At 37.7% G+C, this 26,969-nt stretch overlaps 1 protein-coding gene and 2 non-coding genes across 4 annotated transcripts in view; all 3 read right to left on the minus strand.

The window, feature by feature from the left end:
- The window catches only part of LOC150098570 (uncharacterized), a 132,028-nt gene that overhangs the window by 39,375 nt on the left and 65,684 nt on the right, over positions 1–26,969 (minus strand). For both annotated transcript variants that reach the window (XM_090404812.1, XM_090404811.1), the window contains exon 6: positions 2,732–2,855. In XM_090404812.1, coding sequence (XP_090260938.1) covers positions 2,732–2,855 — 124 coding nt within the window. The remainder of the gene's footprint in view (positions 1–2,731; positions 2,856–26,969) is intronic.
- Positions 24,437–24,509, minus strand: TRNAV-AAC (transfer RNA valine (anticodon AAC)). Its single transcript has one exon. It is a non-coding gene; the product is annotated as a tRNA-Val (tRNA).
- On the minus strand, positions 25,356–25,428 carry TRNAV-AAC (transfer RNA valine (anticodon AAC)). Its single transcript has one exon. It is a non-coding gene; the product is annotated as a tRNA-Val (tRNA).

Below are 26,969 nucleotides of genomic sequence, written 5' to 3' on the forward strand. Positions count from 1 at the left end.
CATAGTAAAAGTGGCTAAAACAGCTCATCTGATCACTTGGTTACTGAAGAAGAAGAAGAAGACTTTGATGAGCAGAGACAAGCAGGTTATTGTTCCTCTTTATCGAACCTTGATAAGACCCCATCTTGACTACTGCATGTAGATCTGGGCACCAGGGTTTCTTGGTGATGTGGAGGAGGAGGTGGAGAAGATCCAGAGGTGAGTGACCAAGATGGTAGCAGATCTATGGAATGAACCTTACGAGAATAGGTTGAAGATTTGTTGGTTACAGAAACTGGTTGATAGGTGGAAAAGAGGTGGTATGATTGAGACATAAATTACTGATGGTTTTTACAAGATTAATTGAGAGGAAATTTTTCAGAACAGGTGTGTTGGTAGGAGAACTAGGGGCCTTCCATGGAAACTGAGTAAGAGTGTAGTTAGCAAGCATGTTAGAACTAAGTTTTTTGCTTGGAGATTAGTGAATGAGTGGAATAGGTTACCAGAGTCTGTTGCAGGTGCCATGACTGTGAATGAGTTAAAAGCAAAGTATGATAGATACTGCACAAATGTCAGATAATTCTTGACATGATGTTTAGGACTTCTCTCAATAAGTCTAAGGACTCCTTGGGGTTGCCTGTCATCGTCATCATCATCATACGTATCAAGGATTTAGGCCTAGTATGGCCTGTTCCAGCCTTAGAAGTCATCGTTGAATCGTTTAAGAGGACGTCCTGGTTTTCTTTTTCCTAATGGCTTGTACTTTAAGGCTTGTTTTGGTAATCTTTCTGTTTTCATTCTTTGAACGTGTTCCATCCATCTATGTTTATATTTTCGTTTCTTCGTTTATATTATCTACATAATATCTTCATTTCTTTTGTGATCAAATAGGGTATACTTTGCAGTTTTTCTCATAAACTTCATTTCTGCTGTTGTTAATCTTTGTTTGTCTTTTTGTTTTATTGTCCAGATTTCGCTTCCATACATTAAGACCGGTAGGGCTAATGTATTGTATACTTTTAGCCTGGTTTGTTTTTGAACTAGGTTTGGTTTAAATATAGAGTTAATTACTCCTGTTATTTTTAAATATTTTGCAATTTTTATGTTTATATCTTTTTCATTTTCATATGTGATCATACATCCTAGGTAGTTAAATGAATTCACCTGTTCTAAGATCTTGTTATCTAATACTATTTTAGTTCTTGCTGGATCTTGTCTTTTAAAGGCCATAGTTTTTGATTTTTCTGTTGATATTATCATACCATAATCTTTGGATATTTCATTTAGATTTAAAATAGCTTTCTGTAAGTTATCTTCAGAATTTGTAATTATTATTTGGTCGTCTGCAAAGAGGAGAGTGTTTAAGTTAACTGTAGGTGAAAGTTTAATTCCTTGATGTAAATTTTTACTCCATTTTATTATTATTTCATTTAAGAAGATATTAAAAAGAGTTGCTGAGAGGGGACATCCCTGTCGGACCCCTTGGTTTATCTCTCTTGTATATGATAGCTCATGATTTAATCTTATTTGTATTTGATTATTTTCATATATTGCCTGTGGCGTTGCCTGTAATAATAATAATAATAATAATAATGTCATAATGGACAACATTTAAGGTATACAATATGCTAATCAAAACAAATGAGAACCTCAGAGGACTCCAGCTCAGTCCTAGCAAGATAAAGATTATGAAAATACAGACAGGGTAGCTCCTGAGAAACATGTGTGCCTTTAATAGAGAAAGAACTGAGGAAATCAACAAGTTTGGTACCTGGGATCCATTATTAATGCAAAGAACTGCTGTTCAGAAGAAGATTACAAATGGCTAAATAACAATCAGAGACTTGTCTAATATCTGGAAGGATGGATTTATCTCCACAGGAAGAACAAAGTTGAGGATTCTGGATGTAAGTGTTTTTCCAACAGTGACTAATGGATGTGAGACTTGGAACCTAAAGAAGTCTTGACAGGAAAAGGATAGCTGCTTGTGAGATGTGAGGATATCATATACTGAAAGACAAACAAACAGATGGGTGCTAGAAAGGATCGTTAGAGCTTTAAGGCTCCTTAAGAATATTGACAGAAGAAAGTTGAAATACTTTGGTCACATTTGAAAAGATGGAAGGAGGACTTATCAAAACAGTAATAGAAGGTAAAGTTCCTAGAAAAAGAGGAAGAGATAGGCCTTCAATGAGATGGATGGTGGGTCTGGAGTGACTGATCTTCAGAGATTTGAAGCCTCCAGAAATGCATACAACAGGACCACCTGGCGAGGACTAGTGTGGCATATCACTGAGCAACAGAGTGACCATATGGCATCTGATGATGTTCAATGAATCGATGGATGAGTCAAAACTAAACTGTTGGGGCTGCTTTCCTTAACTCCTCAATTTCTGAATCTCCTAGAAAATGCTTGATATGCATTCTGATAAATACTAGTCTGGCTGGCAAAATTAGTGTATTTCTATTTGCACCATTTTTAGAATTTCATTGATGAAAGATTATCAATAAATATTATGTTACAGGAGCTTTTGTTTAAAAGTTTATGTCAGCAATGTAGAAGAAAGGTCATGTAAGTTTTTATAAAAGAATTTCTTTATGTATAGAATGCAAAAGAAGTTGTTTGCATAGAAGATAAATTAGTTCCTTTAATATTACATATTCTTTCAATACTAGTTTCTTAAAATTTTCAAGAGAAGCATCTTATGCCAAAGCTGTGAAAATGTTTCATTATTCTATATATCAGACTTACAATGTTCAAATTCTTTTGTTGATTTTCATCAAAAGGCCTCCTATACAATGGACTGTGCACATCAGCATAACCAAGCCAGTTTCCACGAAGTCCATAAGTAATAACATGGAAGTGATCCACATAACTAAAAAAGATTAGTTCAGATCCACATAATTAAAAAAGACATGAAAATTTAATATAATATTTATGATACTCTATACAGTGAGAAAGTAAATAAAAATGTCAGACATTTGCATGATCAAAAATGTCAGTATATACTGGTAGAAAAGGCACGTCATCTGTGTTGCAGCCTTGGTGCTTTAGAACTGTGGCCAGAGATGAGGCAAGTATATTATGTTAAGTGTGTTCTCCAGCCCATACAGAGGTGGCAGGATTTTTCCTACTGGAAATTCAGGTTTTACATCCCATAAAATTGACAAACTGGCCAGAAGAACAAATGAACACACATGCAAACATGCACACACATATTCAATAGGTACAATACAATGGTCTAATACCTTTGTTACTTCAGAGCCATAATTACAAATAATAATTCCATAAGCCATAATTCTAATGTCTGTTTGTATGATGAAAAAGTTGAATCTCTAGAAAGACAAATCTGCCATGCAACATCTTGTGAGACTGGAAAATTCACCTTTAGTTGAAAAAGCTCTTATTTATTTTCCCTACATCTTTTATACAGGATACGAACCCAGATCTTTCTTGTCAAAGGGCAAATATGACATTGTCCTTGTGACATGTTAAGGAGATAATCTTGTGCAAGAAGGGCAAGTGAACAAATATCATTTGATTGAGAAGACCTGGATTTGGATCTTATCACAATGCGAGGAACCTATATAGAAAGTGAAGGTGAGTTACCAGTCTTATATGGTGATGGAAGAATGGCCTATTCTACGAAAAAAAATTTTCACATTAACCTGGTCATAATCCCCTACCAACTTATATGTCTTGATTATATCTGCTCTTTCTATTCACAAAAAGTCTTCAACATCTCATTCCCTAAATCTGTCTTCATATCTCATATTCCAGAGACCAGATACTACCTTAGTCAATCATCTCTGAACCCTTTCTAATATATCCTCATCCCTATAAAAACCAAGTGACCAAATTTTTGTGCAATAATCCACATAAGACCTGATCAAGACTTTATACAATGGAACCATAACTATCTCTTTATTTCTGTGTGTCAATGTCCTTTGCATCATCATCATCATCATAGTCTGGTGTGATTATTATTATTACAGGTATCTCCATGGAGTCAGTAGACTCATCGTGGGAGACCCAAACTAGCAAACCAATATCTGTCATATCTCTTCTTGAATTCATTTACAGACAAAGAGCTCACAACTAAGTCAGGCAATGAATTCCACTCATTCACCACCCTCCAGACAAAAAATCTTGTTCTGACACCCTTGTTAACCACGCTCTTCTTTAATTTCTAGGGATGACCTCTTGTTCTTCCATCACTATCACACAGCTGAAACATTTCCCCTGCATCAATCCTATAAAAACCTTTCAGTAACTTAAATGTTTCTATCATATCCCCTCTTCTCCGCCTATCAACCAACCTCTGCAATCCACAAGCTCTCAATCTATCAATATAGGGAGCATTTTTTATATCACTTACCAACTTAGTCACTCTTCTCTGAACCCTCTCCACAGCCTCCTCATCTCCAAGGAATCCAGGTGACCAGACCTGAGCACAGTAATCCAAATGTGGAAGTATCAACGCTTTATAAAGGGGAATAATAACGTCTTTATCTCTGGATGTCAATGTGTTCCTCAACAACCAAGTAATCTTATGTGCAATCTTGGACACCTTAGCAATGTGTCCTCTGAACTTCATCTCCCTATCTACTAACACCCCTAAGTCCCTAGCCTCATCAATCTCTTGGAGTACTGTTCCATCAATGTTCCATCAATTACACAGCTGGTAATCTTTTAATCCCAAAATGCATGACTTTACACTTTTCAACATTGAACTGACATCCATTACCTTTTGCCCATTCTACCAGCTTATTTAAATCATCCTGCAAACTTTCAACATCAGCTTGATTTTTTATTGCGCTACCCAACTTTGCATCATCAGCAAACAACTGAATATCTCCCTGTAAGCCATTTCCTATATCATTTATATACAAATTAAACAACAATGGGCCAAGCACAGAGCCCTGAGGCACACCACTGGTCACCTGCCTCATCCTGGACTCGGCTCCTCCGTACACCACCTTCTGGTATCTCTCCTTGAGCCATTCTCCTATCCATATCACCAATTTAGTATCCATCCATTCCCATCTGCTCTAATTTGCATAACAGTGTTCCATGGGGTATCCTGTCAAAAGCCTTAGCAAAATCCAGAAGTACCACTGTGTTAGCCAGTTCCTTTGTCCAACTCATATGTCATTCTATTATGAAAAGTTAATAGATTGCTAAGGCAAGATCTACCTTTAACAAAACCATGTTGGCCTGTATAGAGTATCATACCCTGATCCACCCATTCTTGAATTTTGTCTTTAACCAACTTTTCCAATACTTTTACCACTACTCCTGAGATGGTGATTGGTCTGTAATTAACTACCGCAGTTTTAGAGCCACTCTTATGCAAAAGAACCACTTTGCCTAACTTCCACTCCCTAGGAACCATACCAGAGTTCAAACTTAAATTAAATATCCAAGTAAGAGGGGTTGACAATTCATTTGCACATTCACGCAACACCCGAGCTGATATTCCATCTAAGTCTACAGCAGTGTTTGCATTTAAATTTTGCAATATATTAAATACCTCTGATTTCTTAGCTTCAATTCTCTCATTTGTTATTGCTACAGGTACAGAGGTATCCTCACTTGGATTATAGACTTTTGAAAAGTGATCACTCAGTAACTCGACTATTACATCTGATTTTGTCACCTCAATACCATCAGCGCCCACTAAAGTTATCCTTCCAAAGTCATTCTTCCATTTACTTGCCACATAGCAGAAGAACTCTTTGGGATTACCCTTGATCTCTTTGGCTAAGGTCTTCTCATAATCTGATTTAGCTTTTCTTACTATGCTGGTAACCTTCCTAGCTTGAGCCTTGTACTGCTCGTGGGTGTACTGATCGCCTTTCTCCTTGTAAATTCTCCATAACATTTTCTTTTTTTGTAGGTCAAGCTTGATACTACTGCTCATCCATCTAACGCCTGCCTTGTTTCACTTCCTGACCATGGGTACACAATCTGATATTGCTTTCCTCAGATACCCGCTGATTTTATCCCATGCACTGCTAACATCTTTCCCCTGCAATATGTTCTGCCATGATATGACTGCAAGCTCACTCTGAAGCTTGTTATAATTGCCTAATCTGTAGTTCCGTATATACCCCTTCTTTGCAACCTCCCAAGTCAATACCACATGATCGCTTTCACCAATCGGAGGTAACGAGGACACCTTACTTATGCATATATCCTCTGAACCAACAACCAGGTCCAACACTCTCACACCACATGTCTCTTCAGTTATGTGCTGTTTAAAGTAATTATCTCATAGAAGATGTATGAACTCCATTTCCTTTTTGTTACGTGATATTTCCTCCTTCCAATTTGTATCACCATAATTAAAATCCCCCATAATAATCACTAAACCTGCACTCATTGCACTCATTTGCTGATGCATGAATTCAATATCTCCCCCTGTACTCCCTGGCCTATAGCAGCATCCAACTGTATATTTGGTTGCATTAGTCACTATTTTGCACCAGACCGCCTCAAATGAACTCTCATTCACATATCTATCATCTTAATATACTACTTTCTTTGGCTGCAACATATCAGCTATCATCAACAGTACTCCTCCCCCTGTTCTATCTTCTGTGATGAGTACACAGCTTGTGCAATGTGATTCCCTAAACTTTAGGTCTCTGTCTACCACCATTCCCAAATCTCTCATCAAATACTTCCTTCAAAATTTTTATTATTATTATTATTATTATCCAGGCCTCCATGGAGTCAAAAGACTCATCGTGGGAGGTCGTTTTAGGAAACACAAAGCTTATCATACCACTCCTTGAACCCATTGACCTTCCCACTCCAACCACTCTCTCAGGCAATGCATTCCAAGGTTCAACCACCCTCCATGCAAAGAAACCACTCCTCACCCTCTTGCGCACAGCCTCCTTTCATAACTTCCAGGGATGGCCCCTTGTCATCATTCCTTCCCGCCATTCCACCAAGTGAAAGAACTCTCCAAATGTCTACCCTGTAACTGCCTCTCAACAGTTTGAAAGTCTTGATCATATCACCTCTCCTTCTTCTTCTATCCACCAAACTCTGCAGTCCACATTCCCTCAGTCGATCCTCATAACTCATATTATACAATTCTGAAACCATCTTTGTTATCTGCCTCTGTACCCTTTCCACAGTCAATTTATCCCACCAAGTGTATATTTTGCAACCATCCTTGCCTACCAAATTTCAGAACTTTACATTTTGCAGTATTGAACTGCTAGTTCCACTCATTTGCATTCATATTATCAGTTGAAATCCTCTAAGACTATAACATCGGCTCGACTCCTCATCATTCTCCCCAATTTTGTGCTCAAATTTTGTCCCCAGGATTTGAAGAGGATAAACTGACCGCTACACTCTTTCCATGGTCAGCTTATCCTCTTGAAATAACAAAGATGATATCAGGACTGTACAATGTTAGTTATGAGGTAGGCTGAGGGAATGTGGACTGCAGAGCTTGGTAGATAGTAGGAGAAGGGATATGATGGAAACTTTTAAACTGTTGAGAGGTAGTTACAAGGTTGACACTCGGGAGAAGGAGCGAGGACAAGGGCCATCCCTGGAAGCAGTGGCGGCCATACATAAGCACTGCGACACTGCAGCACCCCCAAGGAAAAAATGAAAAAATTAAATTTTGTTTGTGTTTATAAATAATAACAATGCTTACAACATTATATGAATGCAGTACAACATGTTAAAGGTTACAGCTTATGTTTTGACATTGATTGAATAGTTAATAATTGGAATTGTTTGATTAACGCTTTAGATTACGAAACAAATGCACTGCGATTTAACACTGATATTCATTTGCTCTTGTCATTGCATGTTATGTCATTCACAACTGTAACTGCTCAAACGGCAGTGTATTTTTAGTATGCTTATGCGCCTTATTTCTGTGAGATATGAAATGTTTATTATTGGCGCGTGTTCGTGGTGAACTATTTTTTTTGTAAATCTTATTTTATTTTGTTAAAATACCTATAATTATTTATTTATTATAGATACAAGGCTGAATTATGATGAGTGTCCCTGTTGAAAATATGAAAAGAATTATATTTTTTCAATTATCGTTACACGAAACAAATGCACTGTGATCTAATGCCAATATTCGTTTGCACTTGTCATTGCTATTGATGCGAAACTTGTTTACTGATTGTTGGTGTTTGTTCGTAGTGAGGATGAAATATTTTTAATAAAGCAATTTTTAATATGTAAATTTATTTATTAATAAATTCATTACTGATTAGGGAATTTTTTTTTTTTTTTTTTTTTAATGTATGCAGCACCCCCCACTTAAAATTTTCACTGGCCACCACTGCCTGGAAGTTATAAAAGGAAGTTGTGAGCAACAGGATAAGTAGTGGTTTCTTTGCATGGAGGGTGGTTGAGCCATGGAATGCACTGCATGATAGAGTTGTAAGAGCATGAAATTGTCAATGCGTACAAGGAGTGGTATGATAGACTTTGTGTTTTCTAGAACAGGCCTCCCATGATGAGTCTTGTGACTCAATGGAGGTCTGAATCATCATAATAATAATAATAATTTTGCATCTGTTAAAAGTTACATATCTCCAGTTAAACCTATCTCAATATCATTAATACTGTATATAAGTTAAACAAACTGGCTTTTCAATGAAAGTCTGGCTGCGGGAAAGGTGCCCAAGGAATGGAAGAAAGGTAAGATAGTGCCATTGTATAAGGGCGGTAGCAGACTGGAAGTGTCTAATTATAGGCCAGTTTGTGTGTCATCAGTAGTTAGTAAGATCTTGGAGAAAGTAGGACCGTATACAGCATTGGGCAGATGAGGGTTATCTGTGAGTGTCAACATGGATTTGTGAAGGGGTGCTTTTGTTTTAGCAATATGCTAGCCTTTTATGATAAAGTTACAAGAGCATTAGATGAGGGAAAGGCATATACTGCCATTTTCTTAGACTTAGCGAAGGCATTTGACAGGGTGCCACATGATAAGCTGATATTTAAGTTGCAGCACATGGGTCTGGATGACAGATTGGTCAACTGGATTCAGGATTGGCTATCTGATAGGTATCAGACAGTTGTGTATGATGGGGCAGTTTCAAGGAAGCAGAGGGTTACAAGTGGGGTCCCACAGGGCTCAGTACTGGGACCTATATTGTTTAACCTTTATATTAATGACATTGTCAGTGGATTGCAAGGGGATATTCAGTTGTTTGCAGATGATGCGGAGCTGGGAAGGATTATTAGTAATAGTGCAGATGCAGCAGCCCTGCAAGAGGATTTGAATAAGCTAGATAGATGGGCAAATGAATGAGGGTATCTGTTTAATGCAGCAAAATGTAAGCTCTTAAGGTTTCAGAAACATCGCTGGGACACTGTACACTCTATGGAAGGAGTTATACTGGAGGAAGTAGGGGAGACAAGAGATCTGGGGTTGATGATTGATAGAAACCTGAAATTTAGGGGACATATTACAAAGGTGGTGAAGGTAACACAGAGGATTGCTGCAATAATGAGAAGGACACTGACCTGCAGAGATAAAAGTTCCATTGTATAAGACCCTGATCAGACCACACTTGGACTATTGTTCTCAGATTTGGTCTCAGGATTTCAAGGGGATAAATTAATTGTGGAAAGAGAACAAAGGGGGATAACAAAGATGGTTTCAGGGCTGTACAATGAGGACCAGCTGAGGGAATGTGGACTACAGAGTTTGGTGGATAGAAGGAGGAGAGATGATATGATTGAGACTTTTAAACTGTTGAGAGGTGGTTACAGGGTTGACACTGGGGAGTTATTTTGCTTGGCTGAACAGTGGGAAGGAGTGATGACAAGAGGCCATCCCCGGAAGTTACGAAAGGAAACTGTGAGCAAGAGGGTGAGGAGTGGTTTCCTTGCATGGAGGGTGGTTGAACCATGGAATGCAATGCCTGATGGAGTGGTGAGAGTGAGAATGGTCAATGAGTTTAAGGAGTGGTATGATAGACTTTCTTAGGGGGGGGGGATCTCCCCTCGATGAGTCTTGATAGACTTTGTGTTTCTTAAGAAGGACCTCCCACGATGAGTCTTTTGACTCCATGGAGGCCTGAATAATAATAATAAAAACAAGGGTCCTAAAACAAACCCTTTTGGTGCACCACTAGTGATTTTCCCCTTTCAGGATACTGCCCTCGTTCACAACTTGATGATACCTATCTGACAGCCAATCACCTCTCCAAGTTAGTTGGAGAGGTAATTGGCTGTTGGTAATTCAGTTGAAACAGATTCCATCTGTTTGATGTAATTTGTAGCTTTAGCTTTATCACCATCTTCATGAAGGGGAACAACTTCACTCTCTTTCATCCTCGCTCCTTTGGGACTTGTGCTGTTACAATGGTCTTGTTACAGGTAGATGTCATGGCTATCATGGAACATTGCCTTAAATCAAGCAGATGTTGTGGCCTTATTGTGATATGGCTAAGGCTACAAATTACAGACCAATCTATATATCTGGTGTTGTAATTACAGTATTAGAGAGGTTGGCGAGAACTATGATACAAAAGTGGGTTGATAACAATAGTATTCTTTGTGCTTGTCAGCATGAGTTTGTTAAAGGGAGGTCATGCTTTACCAACTTGCTTATGTACTATAACAAGGTGATAAATGTAGTGGACAAGGGAGATGCATATGCAGTAGCATAGTTAAATTTTGCAAAGCCTTTTGATAGATTGCCTGATATTTTGATAGATAAACTGGATCAGATGGGATTGGATGATAGATTAGTGAGTTGGATAGGCAACTAGCTCTCAGATAGGTATGAGTAAGTTATGTATGGGGGATGCAGTATCCCAAAAGAGGAAACTCACTAGTAATGTGTCACAGGGATCTGTTTCGGTACCATTTTTATTTAATTTGTATATTAATGAAAAATTATTTTGCCACACGAAGTAACCGGAACGTGTGGCAAAATAATTTTTACCTACAAAATGAAGGTATGGCCATGGGCTCACCACTATCCACTCTTTCCCCCCCCCCCAATTGCTAACTTTTATATGGATGCTTTTGAGTAACATACTCTAGATTCTTTTACTTTAAAACCTATAGTTTGGCTTAGATACATTGATGATGTTTTTGTTATCTGGCCACACGTTAAACACATTCTTAGCCACCTTAACAAACAATATGAGTGCATACAATTTACTATTGAAATTGAAAATCAGAACTTGCTTCCTTTCCTGGATATACTGATCACAAGTTTTCATTAACATAAACAGTGTCTATCCTTCACTGTTTACCGCACACCTACACACCAGCCAATACATACATGCTAACTCATATCACCACCCTTCCCAGATGAGTCTTTGACTCCATGAGGTCTTGGGGTAGTAATAATAATAATAATATCACTACCCTTCGCAAAAACTTAGAGTCATTAACACCCTGAAAAACAGAGCTATTACATGTGCTCTAGCAATACATTTATAAATAATGACTTATAGCAAAAATATAGTTTAATGCAGCAAAATGTAAGGTCTTGAGGTTTGGGATACATCAATGGGATGCTGAATACTCTATGGGAGGAGTTAAACTGGAGGAAGTAGGGAAGACAAGAGATCTGGGGTTGATGATTGATAGAAACCTGAAATTTAGGGGACATATTGCAAAGGTAGTCAAGGTAACACAGAGGATTGCTGCAATAATGAGAAGGACACTGACTTGCAGAGATAAAATGGTTATCATTCTGTTGTATAAGACTCTGATCAGACCACACTTTGACTATTGTTCTCAGATCTGGTCACCAGGATTTGAAGGGGATAAATTAACTGTGGAAAGGGTACAAAGGCAGATAACAAATATGGTGTCAGGACTGTACAATGTTAGTTATGAGGATTGAGGAAGTGTGGACTGCAGCGTTTGGTGGATAGAAGGAGGAGAGATGATATGATTGAGACTTTTAAACTGTTGAGAGGTGGTTACAGGGTTGACACTGGGGAGTTCTTTCACTTGGTTGAACAGCGGAAAGGAATCATGACAAGGGGCCATCCCTGGAAGTTACGAAAGGAAACTGTGAGAAAGAGGGTGAGGAGTGGTTTCTTTGCATGGAGGGTGGTTGAACCATGGAATGCATTGCCTGATGGAGTGGTGAGAGTGAGAATGGTCAATGAGTTTAAGGAGTGGTATGATAGACTTTCTTAGGGGGGGGGGGACCTCCCCTCGATGAGTCTTGATAGACTTTGTGTTTCTTAAGAAGGACCTCCCACGACGAGTCTTTTGACTCCATGGAGGCCTGAATAATAATAATAATAATAATAATAATAATAATAATAATAATAATAAAAACAAGGGTCCTAAAACAAACCCTTTTTGGTGCACCACTAGTGATTTTCCTCTTTCAGGATACTGCCCTCGTTCACAACTTGATGATACCTATCTGACAGCCAATCACCTCTCCAAGTTACTTGGAGAGGTAATTGGCTGTTGGTAATTCAGTTGTAACAGATTCCATCTGTTTGATGTAATTTGTAGCTTTAGCTTTATCACCATCTTCATGAAGGGGAACAACTTCACTCTCTTTCATCCTCGCTCCTTTGGGACTTGTGCTGTTACAATGGTCTTGTTACAGGTAGATGTCATGGCTACCATGGAACATTGCCTTAAATCAAGCAGATGTTGTGGCCTTATTGTGATATGGCTAAGGCTACAAATTACAGACCAATCTATATATCTGGTGTTGTAATTACAGTATTAGAGAGGTTGGCGAGAACTATGATACAAAAGTGGGTTGATAACAATAGTATTCTTTGTGCTTGTCAGCATGAGTTTGTTAAAGGGAGGTCATGCTTTACCAACTTGCTTAAGTACTATAACAAGGTGACAAATGTAGTGGACAAGGGAGATGCATATGCAGTAGCATAGTTAAATTTTGCAAAGCCTTTTGATAGATTGCCTGATATTTTGATAGATAAACTGGATCAGATGGGATTGGATGATAGATTAGTGAGTTGGATAGGCAACTAGCTCCCAGATAGGTATGAGTAAGTTATGTATGGGGGATGCAGTATCCCAAAAGAGGAAACTCACTAGTAGTGTGTCACAGGGATCTGTTTCGGTACCATTTTTATTTAATTTGTATATTAATGAAAAATTATTTTGCCACACGAAGTAACCGGAACGTGTGGCAAAATAATTTTTACCTACAAAATGAAGGTATGGCCATGGGCTCACCACTATCCACTCTTCCCCCCCCCAATTGCTAACTTTTATATGGATGCTTTTGAGTAACATACTCTAGATTCTTTTACTTTAAAACCTATAGTTTGGCTTAGATACATTGATGATGTTTTTGTTATCTGGCCACACGTTAAACACATTCTTAGCCACCTAAACAAACAATATGAGTGCATACAATTTACTATTGAAATTGAAAATCAGAACTTGCTTCCTTTCCTGGATATACTGATCACAAGTTTTCATTAACATAAACAGTGTCTATCCTTCACTGTTTACCGCACACCTACACACCAGCCAATACATACATGCTAACTCATATCACCACCCTTCCCAGATGAGTCTTTGACTCCATGAGGTCTTGGGGTAGTAATAATAATAATAATATCACCACCCTTCGCAAAAACTTAGAGTCATTAACACCCTGAAAAACAGAGCTATAACATGTGCTCTAGCAATACATTTATAAATAATGACTTATAGCAAAAATATAGTTTAATGCAGCAAAATGTAAGGTCTTGAGGTTTGGGATACATCAATGGGATGCTGAATACTCTATGGGAGGAGTTAAACTGGAGGAAGTAGGGAAGACAAGAGATCTGGGGTTGATGATTGATAGAAACCTGAAATTTAGGGGACATATTGCAAAGGTAGTCAAGGTAACACAGAGGATTGCTGCAATAATGAGAAGGACACTGAATTGCAGAGATAAAATGGTTATCATTCTGTTGTATAAGACTCTGATCAGACCACACTTTGACTATTGTTCTCAGATCTGGTCACCAGGATTTGAAGGGGATAAATTAACTGTGGAAAGGGTACAAAGGCAGATAACAAATATGGTGTCAGGACTGTACAATGTTAGTTATGAGGATTGAGGAAGTGTGGACTGCAGAGTTTGGTGGATAGAAGAAGGAGAGTTGATATGATTGAGACTTTTAAACTGTTGAGAGGTGGTTACAGGGTTGACACTGGGGAGTTCTTTCACTTGGTTGAACAGCGGAAAGGAATCATGACAAGGGGCCATCCCTGGAAGTTACGAAAGGAAACTGTGAGAAAGAGGGTGAGGAGTGGTTTCTTTGCATGGAGGGTGGTTGAACCATGGAATGCATTGCCTGATAGAGTGGTGAGAGTGAGAACGGTCAATGTGTTTAAGGAGTGGTATGATAGACTGTGTTTTCTAGGAGGGACCTCCCTCGACGAGTCTTGATAGACTTATGTTTCTTAGAAAGGGCCTCCCACAATGAGTCTTTTGACTCCATGGAGGCCTGAATAATAATAATAATAATAATATTAATAAAGTTTTTCATAAAACTTCATAAAAAATAATATAGATTACAGTAAAACCATAGCTATCCCATATATTAAAGGGTTATCAGAAAAAAAAAAAATTAATAGAATTCTACACCATTATAATCTTAATGCCACTTTTAAACCACATATAAAATTAAAAAACATATTCAACTCATTTAAGGATCCTCTCCCTCCCCCCATTGACTCACTCTGGAGTTTATTGCATCTATTGCACCTGTACCTTACCTTATGGTGAGGAAACTGGATGTAATCCCTATCCATAAAAAAGAACACAAACGACACATTAAATTTAACAATTTTGATGAAGCAGGCCTCTCAGATCACACTCTTAACACTCTACACAAAATTGATTGGAAAAGTATTTCATCTTTACATCATACAAAAACCTGGTATGAAGAAACTTTAAGCCTGTGAAATTGTGATTAACCACCCTAAAGTTAAGAATAATGGTGGCATAAAAATCTGAAGAATTTGGGTGGCACACATTCAGCCCACTTAGTTTTCCAGCACACCACGAATTTAGGACTCTAAGCAATTTTTCAGCTTTTATTGGCCATCATTCATAACAACAACAACAACAACGTTACTGGCTTGCCCCCCCCCAATTGCTAACTTTTATATGGATGCTTTTGAGTAACATACTCTAGATTCTTTTACTTTAAAACCTATAGTTTGGCTTAGATACATTGATGATGTTTTTGTTATCTGGCCACACGTTAAACACATTCTTAGCCACCTAAACAAACAATATGAGTGCATACAATTTACTATTGAAATTGAAAATCAGAACTTGCTTCCTTTCCTGGATATACTGATCACAAGTTTTCATTAACATAAACAGTGTCTATCCTTCACTGTTTACCGCACACCTACACACCAGCCAATACATACATGCTAACTCATATCACCACCCTTCCCAGATGAGTCTTTGACTCCATGAGGTCTTGGGGTAGTAATAATAATAATAATATCACCACCCTTCGCAAAAACTTAGAGTCATTAACACCCTGAAAAACAGAGCTATAACATGTGCTCTAGCAATACATTTATAAATAATGACTTATAGCAAAAATATAGTTTAATGCAGCAAAATGTAAGGTCTTGAGGTTTGGGATACATCAATGGGATGCTGAATACTCTATGGGAGGAGTTAAACTGGAGGAAGTAGGGAAGACAAGAGATCTGGGGTTGATGATTGATAGAAACCTGAAATTTAGGGGACATATTGCAAAGGTAGTCAAGGTAACACAGAGGATTGCTGCAATAATGAGAAGGACACTGAATTGCAGAGATAAAATGGTTATCATTCTGTTGTATAAGACTCTGATCAGACCACACTTTGACTATTGTTCTCAGATCTGGTCACCAGGATTTGAAGGGGATAAATTAACTGTGGAAAGGGTACAAAGGCAGATAACAAATATGGTGTCAGGACTGTACAATGTTAGTTATGAGGATTGAGGAAGTGTGGACTGCAGAGTTTGGTGGATAGAAGAAGGAGAGTTGATATGATTGAGACTTTTAAACTGTTGAGAGGTGGTTACAGGGTTGACACTGGGGAGTTCTTTCACTTGGTTGAACAGCGGAAAGGAATCATGACAAGGGGCCATCCCTGGAAGTTACGAAAGGAAACTGTGAGAAAGAGGGTGAGGAGTGGTTTCTTTGCATGGAGGGTGGTTGAACCATGGAATGCATTGCCTGATAGAGTGGTGAGAGTGAGAACGGTCAATGTGTTTAAGGAGTGGTATGATAGACTGTGTTTTCTAGGAGGGACCTCCCTCGACGAGTCTTGATAGACTTATGTTTCTTAGAAAGGGCCTCCCACAATGAGTCTTTTGACTCCATGGAGGCCTGAATAATAATAATAATAATAATATTAATAAAGTTTTTCATAAAACTTCATAAAAAATAATATAGATTACAGTAAAACCATAGCTATCCCATATATTAAAGGGTTATCAGAAAAAAAAAAAATTAATAGAATTCTACACCATTATAATCTTAATGCCACTTTTAAACCACATATAAAATTAAAAAACATATTCAACTCATTTAAGGATCCTCTCCCTCCCCCCATTGACTCACTCTGGAGTTTATTGCATCTATTGCACCTGTACCTTACCTTATGGTGAGGAAACTGGATGTAATCCCTATCCATAAAAAAGAACACAAACGACACATTAAATTTAACAATTTTGATGAAGCAGGCCTCTCAGATCACACTCTTAACACTCTACACAAAATTGATTGGAAAAGTATTTCATCTTTACATCATACAAAAACCTGGTATGAAGAAACTTTAAGCCTGTGAAATTGTGATTAACCACCCTAAAGTTAAGAATAATGGTGGCATAAAAATCTGAAGAATTTGGGTGGCACACATTCAGCCCACTTAGTTTTCCAGCACACCACGAATTTAGGACTCTAAGCAATTTTTCAGCTTTTATTGGCCATCATTCATAACAACAACAACAACAACGTTACTGGCTTGCCGGGTGAAGCATAAAATGCTTTTTATTTTCCCCTTTATCTGTGTGGAGAAGCTTGATGGGGGAGGTTGTGAGACTTATGCTCGCACTTTGTGAACTATGGAGTTAGCTCTGTTCTGCTGAAAGCAGGATTGCCTTGGGTCTTTTGTGTTTTTGATAGTCATGTTCACTATAACTGGAAGCTTGTCTGATTAGTGGATTGGGATGAGAATGTGCCTTGCTGAAGAACTTTTCCGCATGGTCATGAAGGAGAGAATGGATGTCAGGGGTTCCGGTTTCTCTGTGGATCTGCGTGTTTCTGACGAACCATGGGGCGTCTAAGATCATCCGCAGGTATTTATTTTGTATCCTCTGTAGTTTCTGGATGTTAGATTTGGATGTGTGACTCCATGCCGGGGTGTGATTACTGGTCGAATTGCTGTTGCGATTGATCAGGGGATAGAGTTGGGCTATGGTTCTGGATGTCTTTGTGCCTATGAGCTTGATATGGCTGTTGAAATTTAGCTTTTTGTCTAGCTGTACTCCAAGGTATTTGGCTTCTGTCTGCCATGGTATCTTTTTTCCGAGAAGTTCAATATCATCTTGGATGAAGGCTTTTTGTCTGGTGAACAGTATAGCTGAGCTTTTGACGGGGTTTACTTGTATCCTCCAGTCGGAGAACCATTTCTCTAGCTTTGTGATGGTATCCTGGAGACGACTGATCGCCAGGTGTGGGCAGAGAGATCTTGTCATTATGGCTGTGTCGTCAGCATATAGGGCTGTGATGGTAGTCCTCAGGTTCTGTGGAATGTCAGCCATGTAGATTGTGAAAAGTAAAGGAGCCAAAAGAGATCCCTGTGGTACTCCTGCCAGGATTTTGCGCCTAGTTGAGATGGTGCCATTTATTTTTATCTGCATGGATCTGTCAGTGAGGTATGATTTTATTAGACGGGTAAGGTTTGTTGGAATGTTGGCCTGAATGAGTTTATAGAGTAATCCTTGATGCCATACCTTATCAAAGGCCTTGGCAATATCCAGAAAACCTGCAGCTGTGTGAAGGTTCCAGTTGTATCCTTGAGTGATATGCTCCACTAGTCGGTGTATTTGTTGCACTGTGCTGTGCATACGGCGGAAGCCGAATTGTTCATTTGGAATTATTCCTAATTGGTCTGATTTTTCTTGTAGTCTTGAAAGGATAATTTTTTCAGCAATCTTTCCCAGGTTGGAAAGCAGGCTTATTGGACGGTAGCTTTGCGGGAGTTGCGGATTGTTTCCTGGCTTTTTTATTGGTATGATGTCTGCTGTTTTCCATGCAGAGGGGAAGTGTTGTATCCTCAATATTGCATTGGTTATGTTAACCAGGTGCATTATAGCTTTTCTAGGAAGTAATTTGGTGATTCTGTTAGTAATTCCATCTGGCCCTGGAGCTTTTTTGTTGTTTAGATGTTTTATGATGTTGGTTATTTCAACTGGAGTAGTGGGAGTGATGCTGGCTGGTTTGTCTTCGGACTGACTTAAGGTACGCTTGACCTGCTGGTGGACTTTATATATGTGGGTGATGTTTATATTATCATATGACGGGCTGCATTGTTTTTTTTAGGTTTTCTGCTATTGCTTCTGCTTTTTCTTTATCAGTGTGCGCCGTTCCATGAGCAGTTTGCATGGGCCATAGGGGATTGTGTTTAGTGCGCAGAATCTTCAGAAATTTCCATATTGTGTGATCTTCTGGGTTGAGTGATGATAGTTTATTGTCCCAATCCTGGTTCCTGTGGATTTGAAGTGCTTTTCTGACTTGGTTGTTCAACTTGTTCAGAGTTTTCTTGTTCTGTGGGGCTCTTGTGTTGTGTATCTTTTGTGTTGTGTTGCATCTTTTCCTGGCTTTGTTTTTTGTTCTGATGAGGTCCATTATGTTTTCTGGGAGCCGACCGGATGGGTGGTTGGTTGTGGTTTTGGTGACTGCTTCTAGTGCTTTTTTAATTTGGCTTGTTAAATTGCTTATTGCTTCATCTATGTCTTCTTTTTTGTGGATGATTGGTACAGGACCAATGTATTCTGGTAGGATTTTAGCTAGCCTATCCCACGATATGAAGGTGTGCTGGTGGGCCAGTTGGTCTTGCATGCCAAGTTTGATCAGGATTGGGTTGTGGTCGGATGATAGTTCACTGAGCGTCTCTAGTTTGTATTGATAACTGATGTTTCTAAGGATAGCTATGTCAAGTACATCTGATCTGCCTTGAGGGCTGTAATGAGTGTGCTCAGTGGGTCCTGCTACCACAACTGAGTTAAGTGTTGAATAGTTGTGTAGTATGTGACCACTTCTGTTGTTGGTGGTGCTGAACCATGCTGTGTGTTTGGTGTTCAAGTCACCTACTATGATGGTGGGGTCTGTGGTGCCGAGGACTGCATCCAGGTCTGTTGTCAGTAGAGGATTGCTTGGTGAGTTGTAGGCAGCAAATATCTTGAGGCTTCCAGCATTGTTTGTGTGGACTTGTATTCCTGTGGTTTCCAGGTTTGTAGTCTGTGGGTTGGATATGGCATTGTGGTGGAGGTATGGTTTGATGTAGATGGCAGTGCCTCCCCCTCTGGAGCTGAATCTATCCGTTCGGTATATTGTGTATCCTCTCACTTTTGAGTTGTTGGCAGGTCTTAGGTGGGTCTCGTTGATCAGCATTATGTCCGGGTTGTGTCTTTGTGCGAATTCCTGTAGTTCTAATGTTTTGTTGGTGAGGCCATTGGCATTCCAGGCTGCAATTAGAAGCGAGTTAGGTTTTACTTTTGTTTTATTTTGAGTGCTGTGAGTATGGAATGGGTTCCTTGCAGGAATCTCTTTGTGGAGGATGGAGTTGGGTTTGTTCTGCTGAATTCCTGCAGCATAGTGGCTAGCGAAGCAGTCAGTATTGCTGTGATGTTGGAGCCTATTTGATTGCTTTGTATTGTGTCCTTTGGGCGGGCTGCTTCTGCATAGGTCTTGGTGGAAGGTTGAGCCCTTTCCTGACTTTTATGGATTGGGTTTTGATGGTTTGATGACTGTGCAGCAGAGATGCTTTGAGTGGTGGTCCTGATTGGGGGAGGTTGGACGGGTCTTGTAGTTCCGTGATTTCTGGGATGGTGGCTGCATCCTTTGTAGTTTGCTGGGTGGGGACCTCCACAGTTGGCACATTTGGCTGGTGTGGTTCTTGCTTTTGTGCATGTAATGGTTTGATGCTTCTCGCCACACTTCAGGCATCTGAACTCGGCTTTACAGAGTCTTTGGGCATGGCCAAACTTTTGGCAACGATGGCATTGCCCTGCTGATGCCCTTTTCCTGAGTGGCTCTGTTGATATTTTAAGTCCACAGACCGCAGTTATGTCATAAATTTGTCTCTGTGGGTTCTGTATCTCAACCAATACTAATGGCATCAGTTGTTTATCGGATCTGTACATCCGGCTGACTTTGATAGGTGTTAGGCCCTGCTGGGTAATGTCAGCCGCGATCTCCTTGGAGGTAATGCCTTTGGTGACACCTTGCAGTACAACCTTTAGATTTCTTTCGCTGCTTAGTGCAAAGGTGTGGTACTGTAGTTTGTTGTTATCCATCATTTTTGTTATTCCTCTGTAGTCTGTGACTGTTGTTGGTTGAATTTTTACACCTTCGTCGGTGTTTCTGGCCCAGGAGTATCCAATTTGATGTTCTCTTAGGTTTCTTGCAACTGTGGTCCATTTTTCCTTTTCACGGAGAATTACTGGGGGGACCTTTTCCCTTTTTTCCGGGACTATTTGTGAGGGTGTTTCGTTTTCCACAAGATCATCCTCGATTCTACGTCTCTTGCCCGTCTGTTCTCCTGTGAAGACCGTCTGACTGAGGCTCTCGGGCAGGGAGATGGATGTGTCATTGATCTCTTCCACTTAGCCCTCCGTATCATCGGATTCTTCCGGCTGTGTGTACAGGTTTAGGAAACCTGGCCATTCAGTATCAAATTTTTTAAGCAGTAATTTAAACAATTTTAATGCTTGCTCTTTGTTTAGATGCTCTAGCAGATCAGTAATATTATCCATGTCTGTTTTATTTGTTGTTATATCTAGTAGGTAGTGATTGGAAAATTGCTTATGATCGCAATTAGAAATCCCGCAGGTCTTGAGACCTGCCAGCAGAAATTTTGTAGAGGATATTGCAGATGAAAAGGATTGCCAGCAATATCGAGCGATTAGCTAAATGCGCAAATCAATAGCATATGAAATTTCAGAAAATGAAGAACGCTTACCTCTATATATATCATTTATCATTCAAAACTATTGCACTGAACTAATACGCGAGCCGCCATTTGCAGTTCTCCATTCCAAGCCCCCATCATTCATACTGGTTTGTTTTAATTTATATGTATACTTATACGAGTCACATTTTTGTGTAGGAACATGTTACTCTCTAGTGTAATTTAATTTTGTAATCTAATAGATAATGATAATAACAGGACTCTAGTTTTGGTGTAGTAAGGTTGTTTTTTTTTTCACCAGAGGTCAGGCCAATAGTTTTAATGGCTGACTAGTAACTTTAGCATACCATATATATTGTAGTGCAGCTTGTTTTTTGTATATATGTATATACTCCAGATGATAACCTTAATGTGAAGGTCAAACGTTAAGTGTTTATTTTGGTTTATATTAAACTAAAGTTCTACTCTAACACAGTAGTTGTTTCCATAATTTTCATCATATAGATTGAGGGGTATATTCCATTGAAAGTGTTTATGCTGGGGTAAGAAAATCACAGTTACATCACTAATTTGGAAGAAAATTAACCTTCAGGCACAGCTTGAGAAGAGTTAATTCAATTCCAGAAGAAAAATTTATAAATATATAAATTGATCAACTCTTCATCCATATCACTTATGTATGTTTTTCCTAATGCGATTTAAGTTCACTGTTTCTATAATCTGTTGCCAAAGGTTGTTGTACTTTTTTTTTCTTTTATTTTTCATTATATCCTCCAGCACACCCTAATTTTGTCATGTACAACAAATTCCTGCCTATATCCACTATATTTTTCTTAGAACTAACTTATGGACTTCAGTTAAGTCACATGTTATGGACTTCAGAGGTGATATGATTGAGACTTTTAAACTGTTGAGAGGTGGTTACAGGGTTGACACTGGGGAGTTCTTTTGCTTGGCTGAACATCGGGAAGGAGTGATGACAAGAGGCCATCCCTGGAAGTTACGAAAGGAAACTGTGAGCAAGAGGGTGAGGAGTGGTTTCTTTGCATGGAGGGTGATTGAACCATGGAATGCATTGCCTGATGGAGTGGTAAGAGCGAGAACGGTCAATGAGTTCAAGGAGTGGTATGATAGACTGTGTTTCTTAGGGGGGGGACCTCCCCTCGATGAGTCTTGATAGACTTTGTGTTTCTTAGGAAGGACCTCCCACAATGAGTCTTTTGACTCCATGGAGGCCTGAATAATAATAATAATAATAATGTTATTATAATTCCTGGTTTTGTAAAATGTATCATTGTAGAAGCCAAAAGCAAAAATGAATTTTTTAAAAAAAATTTATTTGTTAATTTTAAGCATGATGATTATGGGGGATACTGCAACATTGGAAATAATGCTTTTTTTTTTTTTAATTATTAGATTTTTCCACCTTTTGCAACAAAACAATACTTTACAAAAACTTTAAATGAGCAGATGTGATCTTTGTAAACTGAATCAGTGGAAGATTTTGTATTTTACAATTCAATAAATTTTTGTTGGAGCAAAAATTCAGTTTATTTACTATTATTTCTTGACACCTCTGAGGAGTCTAAAGACTGATTCAGGGAGGGCACCTACTCTACAGCAATGTCACAATGACATCTACTGCCCACTACCACCACTAGTATTATCATAGACAATCACAAAGAACCCTCAGCCTTTTGGCTGGAAAGCAGATACGCTAACCACTTAGCCAACCAGGCCAGCATTTATTCAAGTTAATCTTCCAATTAATGTCCACCAAATCATTAAAAGATAAATAAATATATCCAAAACAATAGCAGCCATAAGTAAAACTGCTGCAACAGTTGTATTTTACAAGGAACGAATTGCTTGTAAAGTATCAGAGAGAGAAGTTTATTGCTGATATTGTATATCATTTTGAAAATATATTGGATAATCTGAATTTTTCACACTAGAAATATTATGGTTGAAAATAATTTCAAAAATCTGAAATATCGGTACAATATTGGCAACTATTAATGCAAGTATTAGTATTATATGATAACAAGTATTAGATGCCAGCAAAGGTTGGTCGATTGGTAGAGCCTCTGCTACTAATGGCTCCTGGCCATTAGTAGCAAAAAGTTAAGCAAGTTTGAGCACGGTTAGGAGTTGGAAGGGAATCAAATGTTCAATGCTGTTGGCACACTCCCCCTGAATGAGTCTTTGGACTCCCTGGAAGTGCCACATAATAATAATAAGTATTATTACGTATATAAAAAAATAATATTAATATTATGTGTCTGAAATTGCAAAAATGAAAATAAATTTATCTAATAATTTTAAATAAAATAAACTTCATATGTTGACATAAAATTTTCCTAAAAAGTAAAATACAACACAGGAAAGGTCTGAAATTCTGTAATGATGATTTTTGACCAAGGAAAGATAAAAAGGCTCTAAAACTGTTGCCTCTTTAAGATGATGTAATAGGAAACTGCCAGGAAGATCATTAATTCAGTAGTAGAATCTACCAGAAGATATTAAATATACATATTGGGAGACTAGATCTTCTTTATAATATTTGTACTTTGTTATATGCAGTTTTATTTTTGCTTTTTAGCTGTTTAATGCTAATTGCCTCAAATCAAAAATCACTTCTGATAAACTTAGTAACACACTTTAGAATTCAGTATACGTGTATATTTGAATGATTCATAATGAACTGTACTGTTTAAGGTTGCACATATTTTAGATATACATAATCAGTAATCTTAAAGAGTAGTATTTTTACATTTGCTTTTCAGAAGGAACAAACAAAATGAGAACTTAATCATGTTATTTTAAGTCTATTTCTTTATTTTGTATATATGTGTGTATACTTGTTGCATTTATTCATGTGCAAATGCTTGCATATATTTGTACATATATAAATGCACAAGATGAATGTGAAAAATATGTGAAAATATGAATATACATTGTTACTTTATGCGAAAATTTGATCTTCATCTTATTAGAGCAGAGGCAATATCTAGTCATAAGTTTACATGTGTTAAAAGAATAAAAACTTTGATCTGTATTCACAGTAATTATTTATGTTAAAATGAAGATAAGACTGATCTGACCCACAGGGTATAATTTTTTGCATTCCAAGACTAAATAATTTGTATATTAAATTTTTCAATAAAAACGTAATCTGTCACTGGGAGACTAGATCTGCTTTAAGAACGAAAAGCATTTACACTTGTTTCCTGAAACTGAAAAAGTGCATAAGGATGATTAAGCACGTCCGAAAAAAGCAAATTTGTACCTGCCAGGGCTCGAACCTGGGACCTTCCGCGTGTTAGGCGGATGTGATAACCACTACACCACAGGTACAACTATGCATTAATTCAAGTAAAACATAATTGTACTGTAAACAGTGAAACACTTAGCTCATAGTATTTTTTTTTTTACATTTTTAGTACATGTCTGTAGTGTGTGTTTTTTACAATATTTTTTTATATCATTAATCTGGTCACACACATATTACACATCTCTTTGGTTACATTATAATGAAGTTTCTTTCGCTAGTGGTTTTCGTTTTTCTATGCGTGTAGATTTATAAAATTATTTTACTTGAGGTGCTCTAGCTGCTTTTATTATAGTGGATAGGATTAAAACTACATACATCTAAATTCACCTTCTTAAATGGGTATTTTTATTTATTTTTTCCCTTCTATTTTGATACGGAAAAAATGTCTATGTGACGATAATTAAAATGACCAAATTCTTAAAATAATCTCTGTATATGGGAATACAAAGGTCAGATGATCAAGTTTCCCTCTCACGTTTTCCTTCCGAGTTGAATAGAGAAGCGAGTGTTAATAATAGTTTAATATATTGTTACGAGGGCTGAAAATACTATCCCAGTGCGAAAATAAATCAAAAGTATAACTACGGTTTTTGTTAGGCACAGTTTTCACTATTTGCTACAACAAATAAATGAATAACATGCTGTCAAATTTCTTAAAGGAAATTGAGAAAAGAATGTCTCATCTCATCGTTAATTCAACTCTTTTGAGAGGCACATTAACGTATTTCCGATATTAAGCAGACGATTAGTCTATTTCTCTCTCTCTCTGGATTATTATTATTATTATATTATATTTACTAGGTAGGTGGTGAAAGAAAGAGCAAAATAAAGATTGGAAAAAATAAATTAAACTGGAAAAAAAAATTTCTTGTACCTGCCAGGGCTCGAACCTGGGACCTTCCGCGTGTTAGGCGGATGTGATAACCACTACACCACAGGTACAACGAGTTAACCTTTAAAGATTTTATTTGTTGTATATGAAATTCCACTAATGACGTACGCTGAATGATAATATAGTATGTGATTATCTTTCGTTGGTATCATCCTAATATGTAATACCCATAAAATATAAACATCAAGTTTCCATTCAAATAGTAAGGAATACACAGACAAATAATATATAAAAACAAAATAAATATCGAAAACAATATACAAATTTGGACGCCAGAGGTAAATACATATAAAAACACAGAGGTATGAAGACAAAATAGCGAGAGTTGTGGGGATTATTAGGACCGATATTTCATTAAATGTTATGAAATCGCTCAATAGAATATCATCGTTGAGGGGTACCGCAAATCGCAATTACTGCCGACACTGCTGTTAAATTTCTTTTTAAAAATAATATTACAGACGAATCCATTGATTGTGATCGCGGATAATATTATTCGCGATCACAATCGGCTATTGTTATCAAAATCAGTCTGTCGCAAAACACACCATTTAAAATGAATTAAAAACAGTCCCTCTATTATAATCAAAGTTCCCGGTTATTGTTATCAAATCCTCGAATGTTGTGCGTCTCACAATTCTAAGAAATAAGGGTAACCAGGAGAAAATTTGTCGAAATCTGACTTTCTTGTTAATCTTCCTTTAATCTTATTCTTCCGTAAATCTTATATCTTCTAGGCAAATACAGTTGGGATTATCCGAATTTTTTTAATCTTAATCTTCCGTAAATCCTAAATTTTTTCAGGCAAATGTAGGGGGTATAAATACAGTCTAATTGTGATTTTTCGAGTTTATTTTCGTGCTAGCTTTCAGTAAGTGAATTTGACTTTAAGTGCTCGTTAAAACAGCCCTTAGCATTATGGCAGAAACAAGTGAAAAATGTTAAGATTTATCTTTTCAAGAAAAGCAAAGAATTCTGGAGTGCTATGATAAGTTGCCAAAAATGAGTCAGCGTAGTGCGGCTGTACATTTAAAATTTTCAGAACCACTCTTGTGTAAGATCTTAAAAAACACACCAAACATTGAAACTTCAGCTCTTATTAATGAGAACTTGGATCGGAAGAGAGCTAGATCTGCTGTGGTTACTCAAGTTGAATCAGCATTAAAATTTTGGTTTAGTAATGATCGTGAAAAGAATGATTCGATTAATGGGCCTTTGATGCATCAAAAGCACAAGAACTTGCAAAAACAATGCCAAAGAAAATTTCCCTGCAACTGATGGATGGTTTAACAGGTGGAAAAAGCGAGAGAATATTGTGTACAAGCGTATTCATGGTGAAGAAAGAAGTGCTGATTTTTTATCAGCTGATGCGTGGATTAAGACCGAGTGGTTAAAAATTATTGCTGAATATTCTCCCGAGGATATTTACAATGCAGACGGAACAGGGCTATTTTTGTGCAATGCCTTGAGCATACTTATTTATTTAAAAGTAAAAGTACTAAAGGATTCTTCAAAAGTGCGAGTGACAGTTCTTTGTTGGGCTAATATGAATGGTGAGAAACGAGAGCTCCCAGTGATTAGAAAAATCCTC

This window comes from Typopeltis vanoorti, chromosome 15 (assembly GCF_054136105.1).
Source record: "Typopeltis vanoorti isolate ZY-2024b chromosome 15, IOZ_Tvanoo_1.0, whole genome shotgun sequence".
Taxonomy (NCBI): Eukaryota; Metazoa; Arthropoda; class Arachnida; order Uropygi; family Thelyphonidae; genus Typopeltis; species Typopeltis vanoorti.